Source organism: Gastrolobium bilobum, unplaced genomic scaffold (assembly GCF_033153095.1).
Source record: "Gastrolobium bilobum isolate Gb01-03AN ecotype WA unplaced genomic scaffold, APGP_CSIRO_Gbil_v1 utg1090, whole genome shotgun sequence".
NCBI lineage: Eukaryota > Viridiplantae > Streptophyta > Magnoliopsida > Fabales > Fabaceae > Gastrolobium > Gastrolobium bilobum.
This window is the reverse complement of record NW_026899797.1, coordinates 228,149-247,780: the sequence shown is the minus strand read 5'-3', so window position 1 is coordinate 247,780 and position 19,632 is coordinate 228,149. Positions and strand designations below refer to the sequence as shown.

At 35.2% G+C, this 19,632-nt stretch overlaps 2 protein-coding genes across 4 annotated transcripts; one reads left to right on the top strand and one right to left on the bottom strand.

Annotated features, from left to right (window-relative positions):
- Window positions 1–274: 274 nt before the first annotated feature.
- Window positions 275–4,470, bottom strand: LOC133293554 (uncharacterized). Of its 3 annotated transcripts, none has more exons than XM_061492142.1 (4): window positions 4,343–4,470; window positions 3,798–3,840; window positions 1,507–3,138; window positions 275–821 (listed from the first exon to the last, which is right to left on the bottom strand). In XM_061492142.1, coding segments are annotated over exons 2-4 (2,040 nt in total). In that variant the 5' UTR covers window positions 3,799–3,840; window positions 4,343–4,470; the 3' UTR covers window positions 275–414. The 3 variants fall into 3 exon arrangements, with proteins under 3 accessions (XP_061348126.1, XP_061348125.1, XP_061348127.1); XM_061492141.1 differs by lacking the exon at window positions 4,343–4,470 and adding an exon at window positions 3,531–3,593 and having other exon boundaries at window positions 3,798–4,248; XM_061492143.1 differs by lacking the exon at window positions 4,343–4,470 and adding an exon at window positions 3,520–3,593 and having other exon boundaries at window positions 3,798–4,246.
- Window positions 4,471–16,557: 12,087 nt separating this feature from the next.
- LOC133293586 (probable inactive receptor kinase At4g23740) lies at window positions 16,558–18,895 on the top strand. Its single transcript, XM_061492176.1, has 2 exons — window positions 16,558–17,776; window positions 18,231–18,895. The coding sequence occupies exons 1-2, from the start codon at window positions 16,558–16,560 to the stop codon at window positions 18,893–18,895; spliced, it is 1,884 nt and encodes a 627-aa protein (XP_061348160.1).
- Window positions 18,896–19,632: the final 737 nt, after the last annotated feature.

Sequence of the window (19,632 nt, the reverse complement as noted above, 5' to 3'; positions counted from 1 at the left end):
AATATAGTACAACAGAAATATTGTTAGAATACCTAAAAAATATTGCATTATATCTTAGAGTAAAGATTTCTAAGGATTGGTTTTTATATTTTATTATATTTCCTAATGTTTCATATATTTCATGATTTATTTTTTATTTTATTTTAGTAATTTACTATTAATATTAACTTATTCAGTCTTCTCCCTTCTTCTCTATCTATGCCTAAATCCCTATAGTTTTTAACAGAATCATGAATTAGCTACCCTATGCTCCCAAATGCATGGGGGACGTTGGTTGAGAGTAGAGAAAGGCTGACAGACAATAGATTCTTGTTTTTACATAACTTTCAGATTCATTCCTACAAGGAAAAATATACGATCTACAACTAGAAAGGACACTTGCTATGCTACATAATTAATATATGGGATGCAACATTATAATCCAAATATGGGGTCATTTGCACCAAATATAGAAGAACCAAACTGTCTCGTATTCAAATCATTGCCATCCAAGGCTGGACCAAAACGATCCAGCCACTGAGTTGGACTTGCAGTTTCATTCTCCTCAACCCACTCAGAAGTCATGTCAATATCATCAAATTGAAGCAGATCAACTTCTAAAGACTTTGCATTCATCTGCCTAGCCAACTTAAGATTGTAGTGTATATAAACAAGGTCATTCAATGTTTCTCTATCAATCTTGTTCCGTTTCTCTGAGTGAATTTGCCGAAAGGTACTCCACTGTCTCTGAAATGAGAAGGTGCTACAAACTTGACTTAATATTCTAATGGCAACTCTTTGCAACGCCGGAGCAGAGTCACCGTACTGTTCCCACCAAAGCCCTACAATGAATAATAAGCAATTAGTTTGCAGAATAACTAACCCTACTGTGCAGTGTTACCAGCAGATTTGAAAATAAAAAACAATCGAATAAAGCAAATAAGAAAAAACCAAAATCACATTCTAATAAATATGCTGGCCAAACTCTATTGTACGGGGTAAATAACAGACTGGAAAAATTAGCATCCTTGCCACTGCTTCAGTAATACAATTGTGATGACTCCTGAGAATCAAAGCTTGGTCCGGCATTCACTAAAAAAAGGCATGTCAAAAGTTTACATTTTGTTGTGTTGTTCTCTAAGAAATAATGATGAACACCAAAAGCACTAAGCATAGTTATAGATGCATTTCAGCAATTCAGCTTCATGTGGTCCCACCTCCCCAAATTTTAGGTAATTAATCCCAGATAGATGACTGAAGTTTTTACTTTCCATGAGCAAAACAAACTCCAAAATTTTCCTAAAAATTTACTGAGTTAACCAATTACAAAAGAAGAATTCACTCGCTTGATGCACATTTTACCCTCAAAATACGTTGTTTTCTTTATCTAAAGGATCATGCTGAAATCAGACCTTAATATCCACGAAATTTACTGTTGGGTTGAAATATTCAGCTTAAAATGTACATTCATCATAAAATTGGCTCACTGAGAAACAAAATGGATTAAGGATACTACATAAAACTTACATGGCGCAACTGTATTTCTTGCCTCCTTTGCTAGGCTACAGCCAAACATCCCATGTGCCTTTGTAAAAGTATATATTTGATTGGTGATGTCGCGCCTCATATCTGGTACAGGAAGTAATTTCTCCACAACCTTAAAGAAGTCTTCTTTTATAGAAGAAATAAATTTTACTTCAGGATTGTATTGGATACTAGGGTTTAAAAATGCTGCAGCTGCATGTAGAGGGGAATGGAGTTGGTCCCGCCACTTTTTATCTACTATATCTAAGAATGTCTTGCACTTGTTCTCATCCATTATATAGTATGTCCTAATTGATTCTTTGGCCCTGGTCATTAGTTCATATATGGAACCTACAATTGGTTTCCCGTCAGATACTTCCCTCAATACTTTCAGAAAAGGCTCAGAGATGGCCACACACTCTTCCACTGTCCGCCAGAAATCACCATCTTCAGCAATTGCAATACAAGAAAGACTCTGCGGTTTATTTGCATAGGAAGTGTTTGAGGCATATTCAGGACTGTGGAACATATGCTTCAATCTTGCTCTCAACTTCAACATAGACTGTAAAGACAGGAAAGTGGATACAGACTTTGTGATCCCAGTTCTGATTAGTTCCTGGCCTCCACTATACTTCTTCATAAGATCAAGCAATGAGGCATTATTGTATATTAACTTTGATATGGTTTGTGCTTGTAAAATGCATCTACTAATCCAATCAACCTTGGAGAATTCCTCCAAGATTAGGTTCAAACATTGAGAGGCACAAGGAGATACAAATACAGTTCCATAGTTCTGCACAATATGATTAGCAATACCAGTGTAGTTAAAGCTGCTATCCATAATAATTTGCACAACATTTTCTGGGCCAAACTCCTGAATTACAGAATCAAAAAGATCAGCAAGCCATTTTGTGTTCTTGAAATATGCAGAGGCATCCACAGATTTGTGGAAAAAAGTCCTGGATGGTGATGAGACTAGGAAATTAATCATGGCCTTCGATTTATAATCAGTCCATGTGTCCGCAATAATGGAACAACCTGTAGTAGCCCACTCTTTCTCAACATCTTTTGACTGTAATCCCACTTCTGATTTTATCCTTTCCAACCATGTTGTTTTCAGGATTTCTGCTGATGGACCTGTAAATCCAGGACCACACTTTGCAATGGCATCAATCATCAACTGATAGGATGAAGACCGTGCAACACTGAAGTCTAGCTTATTCTCAAAAAAGAATAGAGCAATACTTCTCTCAGCATTCTCTTGGCTGTTTACAGAGGAAGGGGTCATAGGATTGCCAGTAGGAAAAATCTTCATAATAGGGGATGTTGCATCCATAGATATAAGAGCTTTAGCTGCAGAAATATTACCAGGAGACTTTACTTCCGGTAATTTTTGCTTCTTCACACAAGAGGTTTCTTTGACCTCTTCCTTTGATGCCATTATAGTCCTTACTCTGTCTGTAACATCATCTCTGACCTTGCTACAAGGATTTACCCCTTTACTTGGGAATCGAGATAAATGATGTTTCAACCTACTAATGCCACCATTTAGAACTCTTTGGCAAAATTTACATCTTACCTTGTTTCCATCTAATTTCTCCGCATATTCCCAGCAGACATCTTTTTCTCGAACCACTGCCAGTGTTAAAAAAGAATTGTTGTCAACACATTATATAACAAGCAGTTCTTTGGTTCTGTTAATTTTACATTTGCATCAAAGAAACTAAGAGCAATGCTGACAAAATATTCAAATAAAAAATAAGAGGGGATGGCAAAATGCAAAATAAGTATTGAAATATAAGGCCCCTACTCCCTACAGAAAAAAGTACAAAGCCAGAACAAAAATAGAAAAGATAAAGAACTAATTCAACCCAGGCTATGGGTGAGGCTACATTAATGATTTTATATCTTCTAACACACCCTCACACGCAAAAGCCCTTTGGGCTTGAAGCGTGGATATTGCATAGCTCTATTTTTTGGTCTACCTTGTGCTGTACAGGCCTATTTTTAGTTTACCTTGTACTTACTTAATTCCACCACAAAATGGGGGCGGTGAGGATCAAACTCGTGACCACTTGGTCATTCCAGCTCTGAAATCATACAAAGAACCAATTCAACTCAAAATCTACTATCTCTCTAACTTAAACGATAACATATGATAGGAAGCAAATTAATGTAGAAGCTAACGAAGTCGTATTAGGATATAATTACTTAATGCTAGGTCCACTATTGATCCTATCTGCATCCATTACATTTTAAAAGATAGATATATTGGAAAATAAGCTTCAACTTACTTAGGATGCTGTAACGAACTCTTGTGAAATAGTATATGACAACCTACAAGAAAAAGACCAAAACCAGATAATGAAATAAGAATCTCATCAGAAACACAACACAATAACATGGACCATGATCATTCAAGCACAACAGTCATCATTCAATGATTAAAGCAATAAACTTGAATATAAACTCAAGACTCAAGTGGATTAGAGAACTTATCCATGACATATTGTAACTCTTCCTTTCCTTGCAAAAGCATTAAGTCAAGCATCTTAGATAGACCCATGAGGAAAAATAATAAAATTTAATTTATCCTTCATTTTACTCATTTCTTAAAATACGTAAGATATTCCCAAGAAAGCACTAAAATAACTGAGCTAAATCTCCCCTTCCTAAATCACACAGGGAATTAAATCTAATCTCCAATTTCATATTAAAACATTTGCGAAAATAGATTACAAAGATATAGAAATAATCAAAATTAAAAAGGTGAAAAAAAGAAAGGATGCTGATGAGATGATTAAGGAAAAAATGAGATAGCGAGAAATTTGAAGCTTACGGAGTGAGAGAGATTGATCTTTCCCGACGGAGAGATAAACGGAGGTCGCAGATTTCAATAATTTTTTTCGATTTATCGCGATATTTTCGAACTAGGGTTTATGCTGTGTCGTAAACTAATGCGCTTTTTTATTCTTCGTTCTTATCTTTCATTCTTTCTCCTCTCTCTAACTTTTATCTTCTCTTGTATTTTCTCGTTTTTCGATTTTTTTATTTTTTGGTTTGCGTGTGTGAAATCTCCATGTTGGGTTTCCTTTTGGCGATATCTCGCGAACCTTTTAAGGGATAACCAATCAGATAGAGCCACGTGGAGTTACACAAGGGAACATTCCTGAAGCGACAAACCATGAAGGACTATTAGGACAGAGAGAATTAAGTACGAATGATAAATTTAGTCCACAACCAGGTAATAAGGTAATAATTAATTACGGATTAACTTATTAATCACAATTTTGTAATTAATTACTCTTTTCAAGTTTAATTAAACAATTTAAACATGCGTCGTTAGATTTTAGCTTGAGAATTTTTATTTTTATTTGAAAAATGCTCAAGAATCTTTCAATTATTCAATATCCAATGTAGTCCATGCCGTATATAGCATTTACTATCCAATTTACTATCTTTAAGATTCAAATTCACACACACAAAAACTCATGACAAACTACACAAGATTCCAGTGCAGAATTTCATCAACCGAGATTTGTCCTGGATGCAACCTTGATAGAGAGACAATTCTTCATGCTATCAGGGACTGCAAAGTTGCCAGGGAGGTTTGGAAGTTACTTGTAGACCAAAACCAATTGCAGGATTTTGTGAATTTGAATCTTCAAGAGTGGATTCTGCAGAATATCAAAGGTGCCAATCGTTGGAGCTGTGATCCGCAATGGCAGCTAATTTTCGGTATTACAACTTGGTTTTTATGGAAATATAGGAATGATTTTGTTTTTAATGGTTTAAGTTGTAGTCCTTTTGGCATATTGTGTATAGCTATGTCTTATAAGGATAGTGTTCTATTGGCTAAAGAGATGTTCTCGGTGACACGAGTGGAGTCGACAACTCGAACGGAGAAACTTATAGCTTGGTCCTTTCCTCCTTTGAATTGCATTAAGATAAATGTTGATGGGGCTAGCTCAATTGATGGATTACATTCAGGCTGTGGTGGTGTCCTTCGAGATAGCTCGGGTAACTGGGTTATTGGTTTCTGTAAGAATCTGGGTAACGAAACAGCTTTGAATGCAGAATTATGGGCTCTATTGGTGGGTCTAAAAGTAGCTTGGAGCAAAGGTTTTAGAAATGTGTGGTTAGAAAGAGACTCTCAGTTAGCTCAACAATTGATCCTTAAGGGGTGTAGCCAATCTCACCCATCTTCTGGTTTGATTAGTCGTATCAGGGAGCTTTTGGCCAAGGATTGGAATGTTACTGTTTCTCATATCCATCCAAGGGAATGGAGTGGCCGATTGGTTAGCTGCTTATGCTAGCAACTTCTCTTGGAACGTTCAGCTTCTAGATCTTCAACCTCAAGAGTGTTTGCATCGTTTGCAGAGTGACTTCACAGGAACTCACTGGCCTAGGCTCTGTGCTTAGGTTGTTCTTTTTTATTTTTTTCCTGTCTGTTTTTATTTTTTCGTCTTGTATCCACACACAAAAAAGGCGTTCGTTAGAAAATAAAGTATTTATAATATATAATTATAGAAAATATCTAATATTTACTTATGTAATTAAAAAATAAATAAGATACATTAATTATTATTTAATTAGTATACTTTTATAACACACATTAATAATTTCTTTTAATTATTACAATTTTTGCATATATTTTGACATTTTGTCAACATATTTACTACCACTTCAAAAAATGCAAATTTTTATTCTAAATCTATGTTATTACAAAATGCAAACTATAAAATATAAGGAAAGAAATTGAAAGCATAGATAAAAAACAAAAATAGCAAACTTATAGACATTATTAATAGTTTTACTATTTGATTCATTTGACGAATGAACATATAATCAATTTAAAGCAAACTTAATCCCTCTAACACTCAAAGGATCATTTGTCATAAACAACTACATTTAATGATTTTTTTCAATAAAAATCCAAATCTTTAACCTAAACAAAATATCGCATTATAAAAATTAATTTACAGAATATATGAAGCTGATTATATATATATATATATAGCATAGAATTAAATAGTATATTTTCAACTACCAAAAAAAATAGTATATTTTCTATATTTTCAACTACAAAAAAAAATAGTATATTTTCTAATTGCACACTAACTATGTAATTGCCTCGACCTAACTCTATAAGTTGTAAAGGCTACATATATGTGACACAAACTAATATACACACCAAAAATATATAGACGTGCATGTGAGAAGGTGAAAGTGTACAAAATATAACAAATCATATAAATATGACTCTCATAGCAGCCTCTTTCCCCTTGGAAGTCGGGGATCAAAAGGGATTGGGATGCAATGCTTTGGTGAATATATCCAAAAATTGATTGGAAGAATATGAATGAGATCGACTTGAGTTTTCTCTCCAATAATGTGGCAATTGATCTCAATGTGCTTGCTACACTATGGGAGATGGGATTGTGAATGAGATGAATGGCAGATTGGTTGTCACATAACAGTGAAATTGGTCGAGTAATAGGAATGTGCAGATCTTGAAGAATATAGCTCACCAATTACAATTCACATGTTAGAGAAGCAAATGCCTTTTATTCTATTTTTGAATATTACTTGGATATTGTGCTTTGTTTCTTCCACTTCCAAGATATAAGAGAGGCACCTAGGAAAACATACATACTAAAGATAGATCTTCAAATTTCTAGTCAAGACCCCCGATCAAGATTTGTAAAGCCTATTAAGGTGAGGTTGCTTGTGGAAGGGAAGAAAAAGCCTTTCAAATGAGGCACCTTTAAGTATTTGAGAACCCAGATTATATCTTGATAATATTGTTGTATTGGTCTAGAATCATATCATCTCAATTATTGAGTAGCAAATCAACAATTGAAAGAAGGAGACCTTCCAAATAAAGATAGGCTGAAGGATCTTTTCAAGCTTGATGGATGGATCAAGAGGGTTTGAAGATGGCTTTGCTGTAAGTAAGCTTGTATCGAACACTATCTCTAACTTGTATTCTTTTTGGTTAAGAAGAACATTTTAAATCATGCAAGCTCAAGTCCAAGGAAAAACCTCAAGGAACTCAAGTCCTTGATCTTAATATGTTGGTTGATATACATATATTTTGATACGATGAAACTCACTATTATCATCATCAATTAATGCGATATCGTGAAGATGAACTAAAAGAATAATAAATGAAATGAAGGTTCTAAGTACAAACAAAGTTATCTATAGGATCAAACATGGTTATATGAGCGATTTGTGGATGCATAGCACATTAGCACAAGCATCCAAAAAATTTAGGTGCAAATTTAAAGAAGGTGAACCATAGAGTTTCTAATAATGAGTTTTATGACTAAGGATAGAAATGGTCAATCTATTAATAACGTGGATGGGTTGGGTTATGGCATAGGTATATAAGTGTTTAGGGAGCTTGGATTGGAAGATAATGACCTGAACAATACCTAGGATATTTTGGTGTTTACGTTCAATCACCCCATTTTGTTGGGGTGTCTCCACACATAAGGTTTGGTGAACTATACCCTTGTTAAGAAAGAAAGCATTCATGAGGAACTCAACCCTTTTGTCAATTCGAATAATTTTTAAAGAAGTATAAAACTATGTTCCAACAAAGGTGATAAAATTTTGTAAATGCATTATAATTTCATCTTTATTTCGCTTAAGTACAGTTTAGGTAAAACGAGAGAAATTGTTAATTATTGCAAGAAAATATCTATAACCATATACATATGAGATTGAATAAGGGCCCTAAATGTCAAGATGGATAAATTCAAAAATACATTTTAATTGATAATTACTAGAATAAAAAGATGGCCTCTTATATTTGGCTAGATGAGAAGTATTACAAGGTCTAATGTGTGTACACGGAGTGAAAGGAAAAAGAGATGACATGCTTTTTATTATAGACTTAGAGGAATGTCCCAATCTAAGAAGCCAAAGAAAAGGATAATCGGTTGATTAGGTGTTGCAATGAATAATATTCGAATAATTCTTTGAAGCGAATAGAATGTACAATCATCGCATTGATTAGTTGAACCAATCATCTGCCTCATACTTATCTATTGGATAACACAAGAAGAATTCTTGAATACAAAAAGGCAACGGAGATCCATCAATAATTTTGTAACAAATTTCGAGCTCAAATGAAAGTTTGGAACATATAGAACATTTTGCAAAACTAAATAAAGTGTAACATGTATAATTCCCGATTAGTATAAATAAACTCATGAGCCATTTGGAAGAGTGATAGTATGGGTGGAAGAAGGAATCTATTTTGATGGCTTGGGCAAGTATAGCAAACTTTGAAAACTTTCTTATGAAAATTGCATATTTTAGTCTGAATGTTTTCATCAACTAGTTAGTCTTGGTCCTATAAGTCGGTGGATAACCATGCTTTTGGCAACATGTATTTGTAGTGTGATTGGATTTCCCACAGTGCATGCATAGTTTTCCATAGTTTCTTCTCCATCTTCCACCATTGTAGCATTACATGCCTCTTAAAGAGTATCCACCTTAAACATTCTAATGTTCAAAGGTGTTAAGAAATGACTTGGAACCAGCATGTGAATTTTCTTCTTGTTCTAAACTCAATTGTCTTTCTTCTTGAATGATTAAGGAGAATACCTTGTAGATATTTGGGAAAGGATCAATTAGCATGTTTTTGGATCTGACATGGGCGAATTGCTCATTCAAGCCTCTCAAGATCTAGATGACTTGATTCTTGTCTCTCATTTCTTGCACATGATTCAAAGATCCACTATTGCAATGGATTGCATACCTACATATTAGAAAAGGTTGCAAACTCTCCCAACTCATCCCAAAGAGTTTTTACTCATATGATGAACTAAGAGACATTCATCTCTCCTTGTTGAAGGAGAAATGTTTCTTCTTGTAGATCACAGATTTAAAAAATATCTAACTGAAAAAATCTATCACGTAAATCCTTCCAAACATCAAGAATGATTCATCTAAAGTATCAATTGTATGATAGATTAGGAAAACGAGTTGAGGATCCAAGATAAGACCATTGTGATGCAAGGATAAAAATAAGATTTGAATCATCAGGATTCATAATATTGCCATCCACAAATCTAAGCTTGTTCTATGATTTCAAATTCATTTTCAAGGAACACATCCATACTTGATAATTTCTCCCATTCTGCGGAGGTGAGACTAACACCAAGGACGAAATTTTGGAATTTTTATTAGGATGCAGAAATAAAAGGATAATGGGATTGGTTATAAAATCTAGGAGTATTTGCAAGCTCTAGTTCGCCATTTTAGGAGAAGAAATTGAATATAAGAAAAAAGAAAACAAAAAAAGATGAAGAATATGCGAAATATCATAGGGAAGTGAAATACCAAAATTGTGATATCACATTATGATGCAAGCAAATATTGCATTATAAAAATTGATATACGGACTACATGAGGCTTATACATATATCAACTATATTACAAAGCGTTATATGTAACGCCTGGCAACTTTCAAAGATCAACGACTATCCTCACACACTAACATAAGACTTTTCAGCATGCTTTGTCCTCACTTGCACACTCCCATTCCAGAATTACTGTAAGTCAAGCACGCTTAACTATGGAGTTCTTCCGTTCCGGACTACTAAAAAGTATATGCATTTTGTTAGTATAGGTAGTACCAATTAATTCTTATAAGTTATTCCCAACTATATTGTCTCATACCAGCACAGTCTCTGGAATTCTTCTCTTTCAAGTGTTGATTCGATTCATTCATGCACCCCCGTCACTGTAAGCCTAGCCGCTCCTTGTTTGTGCCCTTTTGCACCATGCCCTTTCGCACCGGCGATCACTCCCCGCCCTCGTCAGCGCCCGAGATGTTACATGTCCACCAGCTTCCGCCTGGTTCATCCTCGAACCACACTATACTGGAAGAGAGGTCAGCTCTGATACCACTTGTAACGCCTGGAAACTTGCAAGGATCAACGACTGTCCCCACACACTAACATGAGACTTTTCAGCGTGTTTTGTCCTCACTCGCACACTTTCTGAGAAAACTTCCCAGGAGGTCACCCATCCTAGAATTACTGCAAGTCAAGCATACTTAACTTTGGAGTTCTTCCGTTTCGGGCTACCGAAAAGTAGATGCATCTTGTTATTATAGGTAGTACTAATTCATTTTTATAAGCTATTATCAACTATACCATCCCATACCAGCACAGTCTCTAGAATCCCTTTCTTCCGGGTGTTGATTCGATTCATTCATGCACCCCCGTCACTGGAAGCCTGCCAGGAGCCGCTCATTGTTTGTGCCCTTTCGCACCATGCCCTTTCACACCGACGATCTCTCCTCACCCTCGTCAGCGCCCGAGATGTTACATTATATAAGATACTCTAACTACTTTCTAATCACGAATTGCACACTAATTGACTAATTGCCTACGCGTGACTTCTTAGGTTTTACACCAGTTGTTGAGATATTCAAGTGTGATGAGTCCCACATTGGTTGGTAATGGACTAAGTGAAGTGTATATAAGTGGAAGGACCCATGAACCCAAAGCCTTAAGGTTTTGGGTTGAGATGTGGTGTCGGACCCACTTGGTGTACTCGCTGTATAGAAGCTCATTGGTGGTGGCCCCCGCCATGGGCTTCCCTCTGGACCCGCCTGACATTGGTATCAGAGCCGAGTTGGGCTCGAGCTAGCTGGGCTTCCCCCTGGACCCACCTGACACCAGTAATACATGAACGTGCATGCATAAAGGAAAAAGTATACGAAAGATAACAAAGCATATAAATGTGACTCTAATATTCCTTGCTTCAACTAGACCAACCTCACTAGTTGTTAATCAAATGCTTAAAATAGATTATACAACTAATTAATTCATGAACCTGCTAAAATTGAGTTGAATAATATATCCATTACTAGAAAAGACAACATCATAATGAACATTTTCTGTCGATATTCATCACATTTCTATTGATACCTATGTTTTTGACGAATTTTGCAACCAACCAAATTACGTCTTTGATTATCTCGTTGGAATGAATAATTTGACTGACTGATTTTATTGATCAATTTTACAAAAGGAAGTAATTTCGTCGAATGTGTTAAATTTCCTTCGATAGTTTATGACCGACAGATAATGTTAGTGAACAATGTTTGGGTCGCAATTTTCAGCAAACTGCATTGTCAATATCTGTCGAAATTTTTTTACCACTTAGTCTACGGAAAACAATATTGTCATTTGTGAATGACTTTTCCATTGTTGTTTTGTCGATGATTTTGGTTGAAAAGGTGTTTAGTTTTTTAGGAATAAGAATTTTGTATTCCATTGAAATGACCTTCAATTTTTCGATCGATAATACGATTGAAAATCTAATTCTTTTTATTTTTATAATGGATTCAAATTTCTGTTGAAAACGAATATGTCCCCTATTTTTATATTCAAATTTCCTAGTTTAAAAAATGAGGATTGCATAACCTAATTAACACTTATGTTCACATTTCTGTTATCTGAATATTTGTCAATCATGCCCAGTACCTAGGGGAACCAAAACGTGTCAGCGGGTCGTGTTTGTGTCGTGTCAAGTCCGACTCTCTGGTCAAATTTTTCAACCTGTACACGACACACCTCGGGTCGCAGGTCACACTAGTTGACCCACAAAAATAGATAATTTGATTTTTTAAAATAAAAATAAAAGGGAAAAAGTGAATAAAATACACAAGTTAACCCACAATGGGGTGTGTAAAAATACCAAAATTTCAACTTTTTTTTTTCTTTATAAATTTTTTTTTTGGTTGACACGCTGGTCACACAAGTGAACCCGTGATACGACACATTAAGTCATGTCATTTATCCAAATTCACACACTAATCATTTTATTCCATGGATTGACATGACCCATCTTATGTCGCAAGTTGATCCGTAGATCATGAGATGTTTTGCCATCTCTACCTGTGACATCCAAGAATATAACACATTTGAACCATAAAAATTGAGGAGTTAATGATAAGTTAAAATTCAATACAAATAACTAACAGTAAATTGAAATCCAACAATCCAAATTGAATAATTAATGGAAAATAAATTTTTTTATGTTGTAGAAAAAAATTATCTCATATAATAGAAACAAAATTACAAGTGAGACCCACAGATAAGAAGAGAGAAAAAAATAAAGTTAGGAGTTAGGACCTATTCCTCTTTTTTGTGTGTAGGAAATTAACTTCTCTTATATAACATGAGATAAATATAACCCATAATTAATACTCCGAAACGTGTGTCAAATGTAAGATAAATAAAAAATGTCATGAAACACTTGGGATTGTTGGATTTCAATTTACTGTTAGTTATGTGTCCGTCTCTTTTAAAGGTATGTGTCCTCTTGTAGACTTGTCAAGCCATTGAACTTAAATTGTTATTCCCTTTTGCTCGTTGCATAATAATAAAAATTTATGTTATCAAAAAAAAAAAAAAAAAATTTAAATATCGTCCACACGTAACAATAACATTACATAAACACCAACCTAAATATATGAAGCAACTTTGGACAATACTTACCAATCACTTCTTATACTCGGCAATAGGAATTGAGCCTCCGATATGCGAAGGTATTAGGTGTATCTATTCTTCTTGTTCTCTCGTGTCTTCTCCCAATCTTCATTGTCCGTACAATAATCCTGCTTCTTCTGACTTTTCTAGCGAATATCCGAATTCTCAAGAAAATATTCGAAAGGCATAATATGATTACGATTTTAATCATTAACAAAAAAAAAAAACCTTACATATTTCTCTTAATTATGTAACAAAACCTTACATATTCGAAAATATTAGTATAACCAAAGAAGCACGGACACTTGTAAAAACAGGAAGAGTCGTGTTCGACACGGCGACACGCTCCGACACGGTGTCGGACACGCGGTCAACTCTTTTCGACACGTTAACCATTCCGACACGCGAATTTGATCGTGTCCGACACGGTCAAATGACATTTTCGTAATTTTTTTTTAATTTTTTTAAAAATAATAATAATTTTTTTTAAAATTAAAATATAATAATAAAGCTTTCACCTGATCATATCAATTTTATTTTTTTTGTCTTTTTTTCTCTTAAGTAGATAAGAGATCATCTCAGCATCATTGTTGTCAATTCATATCACGCTCTTGTTGTATCTCCTTGTCTCTGATCTCTCTCTAATATGATTTGATCTCTCTATCTGATATATATCTCTCTCATCCCAGTTCTTATTTTTTTTATTAAAGCTTCCATCTTTATAACGTGTTGATGGGTATTATTAATTTACTTTCGTTTTTTGTTAAATTATTAAATATTAAATGAAATATACACTATATAAATTAAAAATATTATTTAATATTAAACCGTGTCCCAACATGTCAAAATCCATAATTTTTTAAGATTGATATGTCGACTTATCGTGTCGTGTCGTGTCACGTGTCGTATCAGTAGTACATAGAGTATAACTTTCCTTTCAAAACCTTTTAATTATGTCATCAATTTGCGCAACTCATTCCCCGTGTCTTACGTATACAAGCAAACAAGTAACCTTGTCATTCTCTAGTGTAAACCTGCTGTACTTTTTCCTAATCAATTAAGGCCTATGGTTGCATCATTGCATGGATGGGGCATGGCATGGAATTTTTTTTTTGCTTTTGTTCTTTTCGAGATTGCATGGCACCAGAATTTGGTGAAAGGGTACAAAACAGAGTGCAGAATATGGAGTCCTGTACCATGTCCCATGCATTTGGCATGGCCTAAAGCGGCACCCACGAGTAAACCAACTATATTTTATTACAATAACCTCATGCAAGTTAGTTGACTTTTTAGTCTGCCAGTGTGGCAGTGTCAATTACCAAAAACACCCCTGCCCACCCTTCTACATACATGCATAGGTATCTATTATGGTGGTTACAACTTACAACGATATTGTATTTTAATCTGGCTCTTATTATTTTTGATTAGGAAGTTTGGGAGGGAAAGCATGTGGCAAATAGTATTATCGTCATTAAAAAAAAAATTGTAGCTAGCTTATTGATATTTTCATATTCAATTTATTAGGTAAGCAAGAAGCTTTCTTTGAACTTTCAACTACTCACAAATGACAATATAATGAACCAATGAAATTAATATTTAATGCGCCACTTAACACCCACAATGGAGAACCCATTGTAATAATTAATATTATCTGATCCAATTTTCGTTACTGCTTCAGAAGAGGGTATACTAAAGTGAATGGGAAAATATTGTGGATTATTTTCAATTTTTCTACCTAAGTACATAGAGATGAAGAGCTCATAAACGAATATTAAATATTTTTAGATATATTTTTTTGCCAATAATGTCTGCAATTAGATGAGTACAAGATCAAGCAATTAAGATTTTACTCTTAATTTTAGATCATTTTGATTTGATAGATAAGTTTGATAAAGTAGTGAGATCAACGGCTGCCATAAGTTCACATACGAAATGAGCATAAATAATAGGTCCTTGGCAACAACAATAAAGTTGGAATGAACCCCTTCTTTCGGTGGCATGATCAACATAACCACGTAATGTCAACGTTCTCATCTTTTCATGGTAGTCTTTTACTATAACACGTAATTACTGGTAAACGAAGTGAGAACTAGAATTTTTAATAGGACGAATTAAATAAATCACGTAAGTATTTTATTCAAAGGTCAATGATGATTCTTTAACTGAATTTTATTTTTTTATTTTTTGTCAGTGTAATGTCCTGGGTTAAGAAAAGAAGGGTGTAAAGTGACAGCGTTTCTCACTAACAATCCTATGATTGACCGGAGCCATAGAAAATTATGTCAAGAAATTAAAAACGAAGGAGAAGCAGCACCTATAGATCAGTTACAGCCATTAAATATTGGGGAAAGTACTTCTTATGTGACTGCAGAAGGGAAAATTTGCAGCAACACAGGATACGCGTTCGAATCCTGGATTTTTTTTGTTTTTTTTGTTTTGATAGGATCCGCACGTGTATCCTAGTGTTAAAAATTTGCTGCAACTTTTCTCATCAGCAGCAACATGAGAACCGACGGATCCTTAAATATTACTTGTATGTTAAAGTTTATGTTCTTCGCGTGAGTTAGTGACTAGACTAAACAACACATATATAATCGTGCATAAAAAAAATAACACATATATAAGTCACCGTATTTATTTCATTACTCTAATGGGCTCCTCCATATGCACCTCCTATTTGCACGGTTTAAAATAATATGTAGCCTTTGGCTTCTAATAAAAGATTACTGAATGAGTTTCTTACTTCATTTGCATGTGATGCAGCTGTTCCCACAAGCATATACAGCTCATCTTCCATCATTACCAATACACCATCATTGCAAAGACCCCTTTTTGGATTTCCAACCTCTTAACTGCTTCTGAAACTAGATGGACCTAGGGGTATAGACTATAGAGGATATTGCTGGCTTTCTATGGATCTTAACTAGTTTGGGTGAATTTTGTTCTCTATAAGTGAGCTGTAAGTATTCCTTTTCTCTCTTTTTATTGAAGTTTTTACCGTCAATTGCTCTGCTTTTTAGCTTTATATATACCTCTGTTCAGTTGGATTATTTCCAACATGAAAGGAAAGAATAAACTGTAGAGTTTAGTTTCTGGTATTTATGTTTCCGAATTCCATAACATGATCTTTTTATTAGTCTGTCAAAATCATGGTCAACAGATTATTATTGTTTAATTAACTTTTAGTTAAAATGTTTTGGTTTGCATCATTTTTTGTTGCAGTCATTAGGGAAATCAGCGGAGTAGGTGAGCAAAAAAATTGCTATTAAGGTTAATTTCGATGTCAAACACAGGTGCTCATTTTGACCAGTAAAATGCATAACGTACACACAAAAAAGTCTAATCACCAATTGTCTTTGGTTAAGGTTTGCGTATATATATCAAATACTCCTGTTTAATTCACTAATCATATGTTATCTCTCTCTCTCTCTCCAGTTTGGTTTCATGTAGAATTGACCAATATCTTGAGGAGAGTCCTTACTTTACATCCAAGTTGTCTTGAACTGTTGATCTTCTCTCTTCAAGCCAGAAAATGGACAAGAAGCTTGCCCTCTTGTTCATTTTTTCAGCAGTGTTCGTTAGTATTATTGGAGCTGAACCAGTGGAAGATAAACAAGCTTTGCTTGATTTCCTTCACAACATGGATCACTCTCCTCATTTCAACTGGGATGAAAACTCTTCTGTTTGCAAAAGCTGGAGAGGGGTGACTTGTAACACAGAACAATCCCGAGTTATAGCTCTCAGATTGCCTGGAACAAGGTTGAGAGGTCCAATCCCACACAACACACTTAGTCGCCTATCAGCACTTCAGATTGTGAGTCTTAGATCAAATGGTATAACGGGTCCTTTCCCATCTGGTTTCTCTGAGCTAAAAAATTTAACCGGCCTCTATCTCCAATTTAACAAGTTTTCTGGCCCATTGCCATTGGATTTTTCAGTTTGGAATAATCTTACTGTTGTCAATTTGTCCAACAATTCTTTTAATGGGAGCATCCCTTTTTCAATTTCAAATTTGACTCATCTCACTTCATTAGTCCTTGCAAACAACTCACTTTCGGGTGAGATTCCTGATCTCAATATATATAGCCTTCAAGAGCTAAATTTGGCCAACAATAACCTTAGTGGGGTTGTGCCTAAGTCCCTTCTTAGATTTCCCAGTTCGGTCTTTGCTGGTAACAATCTTACATCTGCAAACGCACTTCCTCCAGCTTTTCCCGTGCAACCACCGAGTGCTCCTCCTTCAAAGAAAACCAAAGGAATTAGTGAAATTGCATTGTTGGGTGTCGTTATTGGTGTTTGTGCGCTGGGATTTGCGTTGGTAGCACTTTTCATGATTGTCTGCTGCTATATTAATGAAGATGTAGACGAGCAACCAGTGAAATCCCAGAAAAAAGAAGTCCCTCTGAAAGAAGAATCTTCTGAAAAAGGTGATAAAAACAAAGTAGTCTTCTTTGAGGATTGCAATCTTGCATTTGATATGGAGGACCTGTTGAGAGCGTCTGCTGAGATTCTTGGAAAGGGTACCTTTGGTGCAACATATAAGGCTGCTCTAGAGGATGCAACCACTGTGGTGGTGAAGAGGTTGAAGGATGTCACAGTTGGAAAACGAGACTTTGAACAGCAGATGGAAGTGGTGGGGAAAATTAAGCACGACAATGTGACTGCATTAAGGGCATATTATTATTCCAAGGAGGAGAAACTTATAGTATATGACTACTATCAACAAGGCAGTGTTTCTGCAATGTTACATGGTATGTTGAATCTTTTCTCTTATCTTCAACTTCTCAAGTTTTTCCCAACAGGCTCACAAATTGAAAAATTGGTTTTCTGCAATCATATAATAGATTTGTTTCTTTAAGCCTACCCAGGTCTTAACCACAAGGTATGTAGTACAACTTCCAATGAATTGTTCTGTCCTCCTATTTAGTGTCTCATATCTCAATATTTTCTAGTAAGTTTTAGAGCCTAGTAGTATGTCATCAGGGATGTTCCAAATTAAAATTTATCACTGACTATAGGTGCATTAAACTCGTAAATCATTAATGATAAATCTAGGAAGCAGTTGGTCATATGGGTTGATTCAATGAATAGATGAATACTAAGGCAGGAGCAAATATTCATTTTCCCCAACTCATGCGTCTAGGTTGAAACCAACAAAGTTGGAAGTGGCTAATGTAAGTATGTTTTTGCATCTCCATTATGCAGGCAAAGGAGTGGAAGGCAGAAAGAGGTCTTTAGACTGGGATAGCCGTTTGAGAATTGCAATTGGTGCAGCGAGAGGCATTACTCACATCCATTCTCAACAAGGAGGGAAACTGGTTCATGGAAACATAAAAGCCTCAAACATCTTCCTCAACTCAGAAGGGTATGGTTGTATGTCTGATATGGGGTTGGCAACATTAATGAGTCCAATTCCCCCACCAGCAATGAGGGCTGCAGGATACCGTGCCCCAGAAGTAACAGACACTCGTAAAGCAACCCAAGCATCTGATGTCTACAGTTTTGGGGTTCTTCTACTTGAGCTTCTAACTGGGAAATCCCCCATAAATGCCACAGAAAGTGAGCAGGTTTTCCACTTGGTTAGATGGGTGAATTCTGTGGTTAGAGAGGAATGGACTGCTGAAGTGTTTGATGTAGAGCTGTTGAGGTATCCAAATATAGAGGAAGCAATGGTAGAGATGCTACAAATAGGGATGGCCTGTGCAGCAGAAGTACCAGATCAGAGACCAAAAATGCAGGACGTGGTGAGAATGACGGAGGATATTCGTCGTGTAAATTCAGGAAATCGACCATCCTCTGGATCCAGATCAGAAGTTTCTACCCCAACTCCTCTTGCAATTGACATACCTTCTACCTCTGTTCCACAGTGAGATTCTTTTGTTTTCGTCAATAGTTGTTAAGATGTAATCGATGTCTCAATTTCAACTATATTCTTAACAGGAGAAATGCTATCCATCTAGTGGGTCTTGGAAGTTAGTTAAAATAAAATAAAATTGGTACCAAGTAGTTAAGCTACCCGATTTAGCTGATGGCAAATCAAGTTGGGTCCCTAGCTAGTGACTATTGTGTTGTATTAGGCCGGTAGAGAATGTCTTGATGTGTTATGCTTGTGGAGTTGGGATCCACAATGACAATGGAACCCGAGTTTTGACAGCATATCTGTGTCAGGTGTTGTCAAGAACTGCACACAGGACACCTAAAAAGTTATGGTTAGCAATTCACTCTCAGACCACTCGATATATTAAAACATCAAAATTTGATTAAACTAGCCGATAATAATAAAAAAATATATATATACTTCATAAACATTTTTATATACATTTCAAGTCATTACATCTGAATTATTTCTTTGACTTTATCCGGTACAACTAATTACAACTGAACATGAAGCTAGAGTCTTACCAATTTACTTATAAATCAAAACTGAACTCTTAATATTTTTCACTTGTTGGAAAAACATAATTTTTGTTGTGTCCAAATTGCGAAAGGGAGAATAAAATTGATAATGGAGACAAAAATGCTAGATATGGTTGTTTTATGCTCACAATTCTCCATTTTACAAATAAGTAACGTGAGAACTGTATTTTCTATTTCACTGACGTTTGAA

Coding starts and splice junctions, on each gene's coding strand:
- LOC133293554 (XM_061492142.1), bottom strand. Junction 822..1,506: donor AAGAAATACAGTTGCGCCAT/GTAAGTTTTATG, acceptor TATTCATTGTAG/GGCTTTGGTGGGAACAGTAC.
- LOC133293586 (XM_061492176.1), top strand. CDS start 16,558: ATGGACAAGAAGCTTGCCCTCTTGTTCATTTTTTCAGCAGTGTTCGTT. Junction 17,777..18,230: donor TGTTTCTGCAATGTTACATG/GTATGTTGAATC, acceptor TCCATTATGCAG/GCAAAGGAGTGGAAGGCAGA.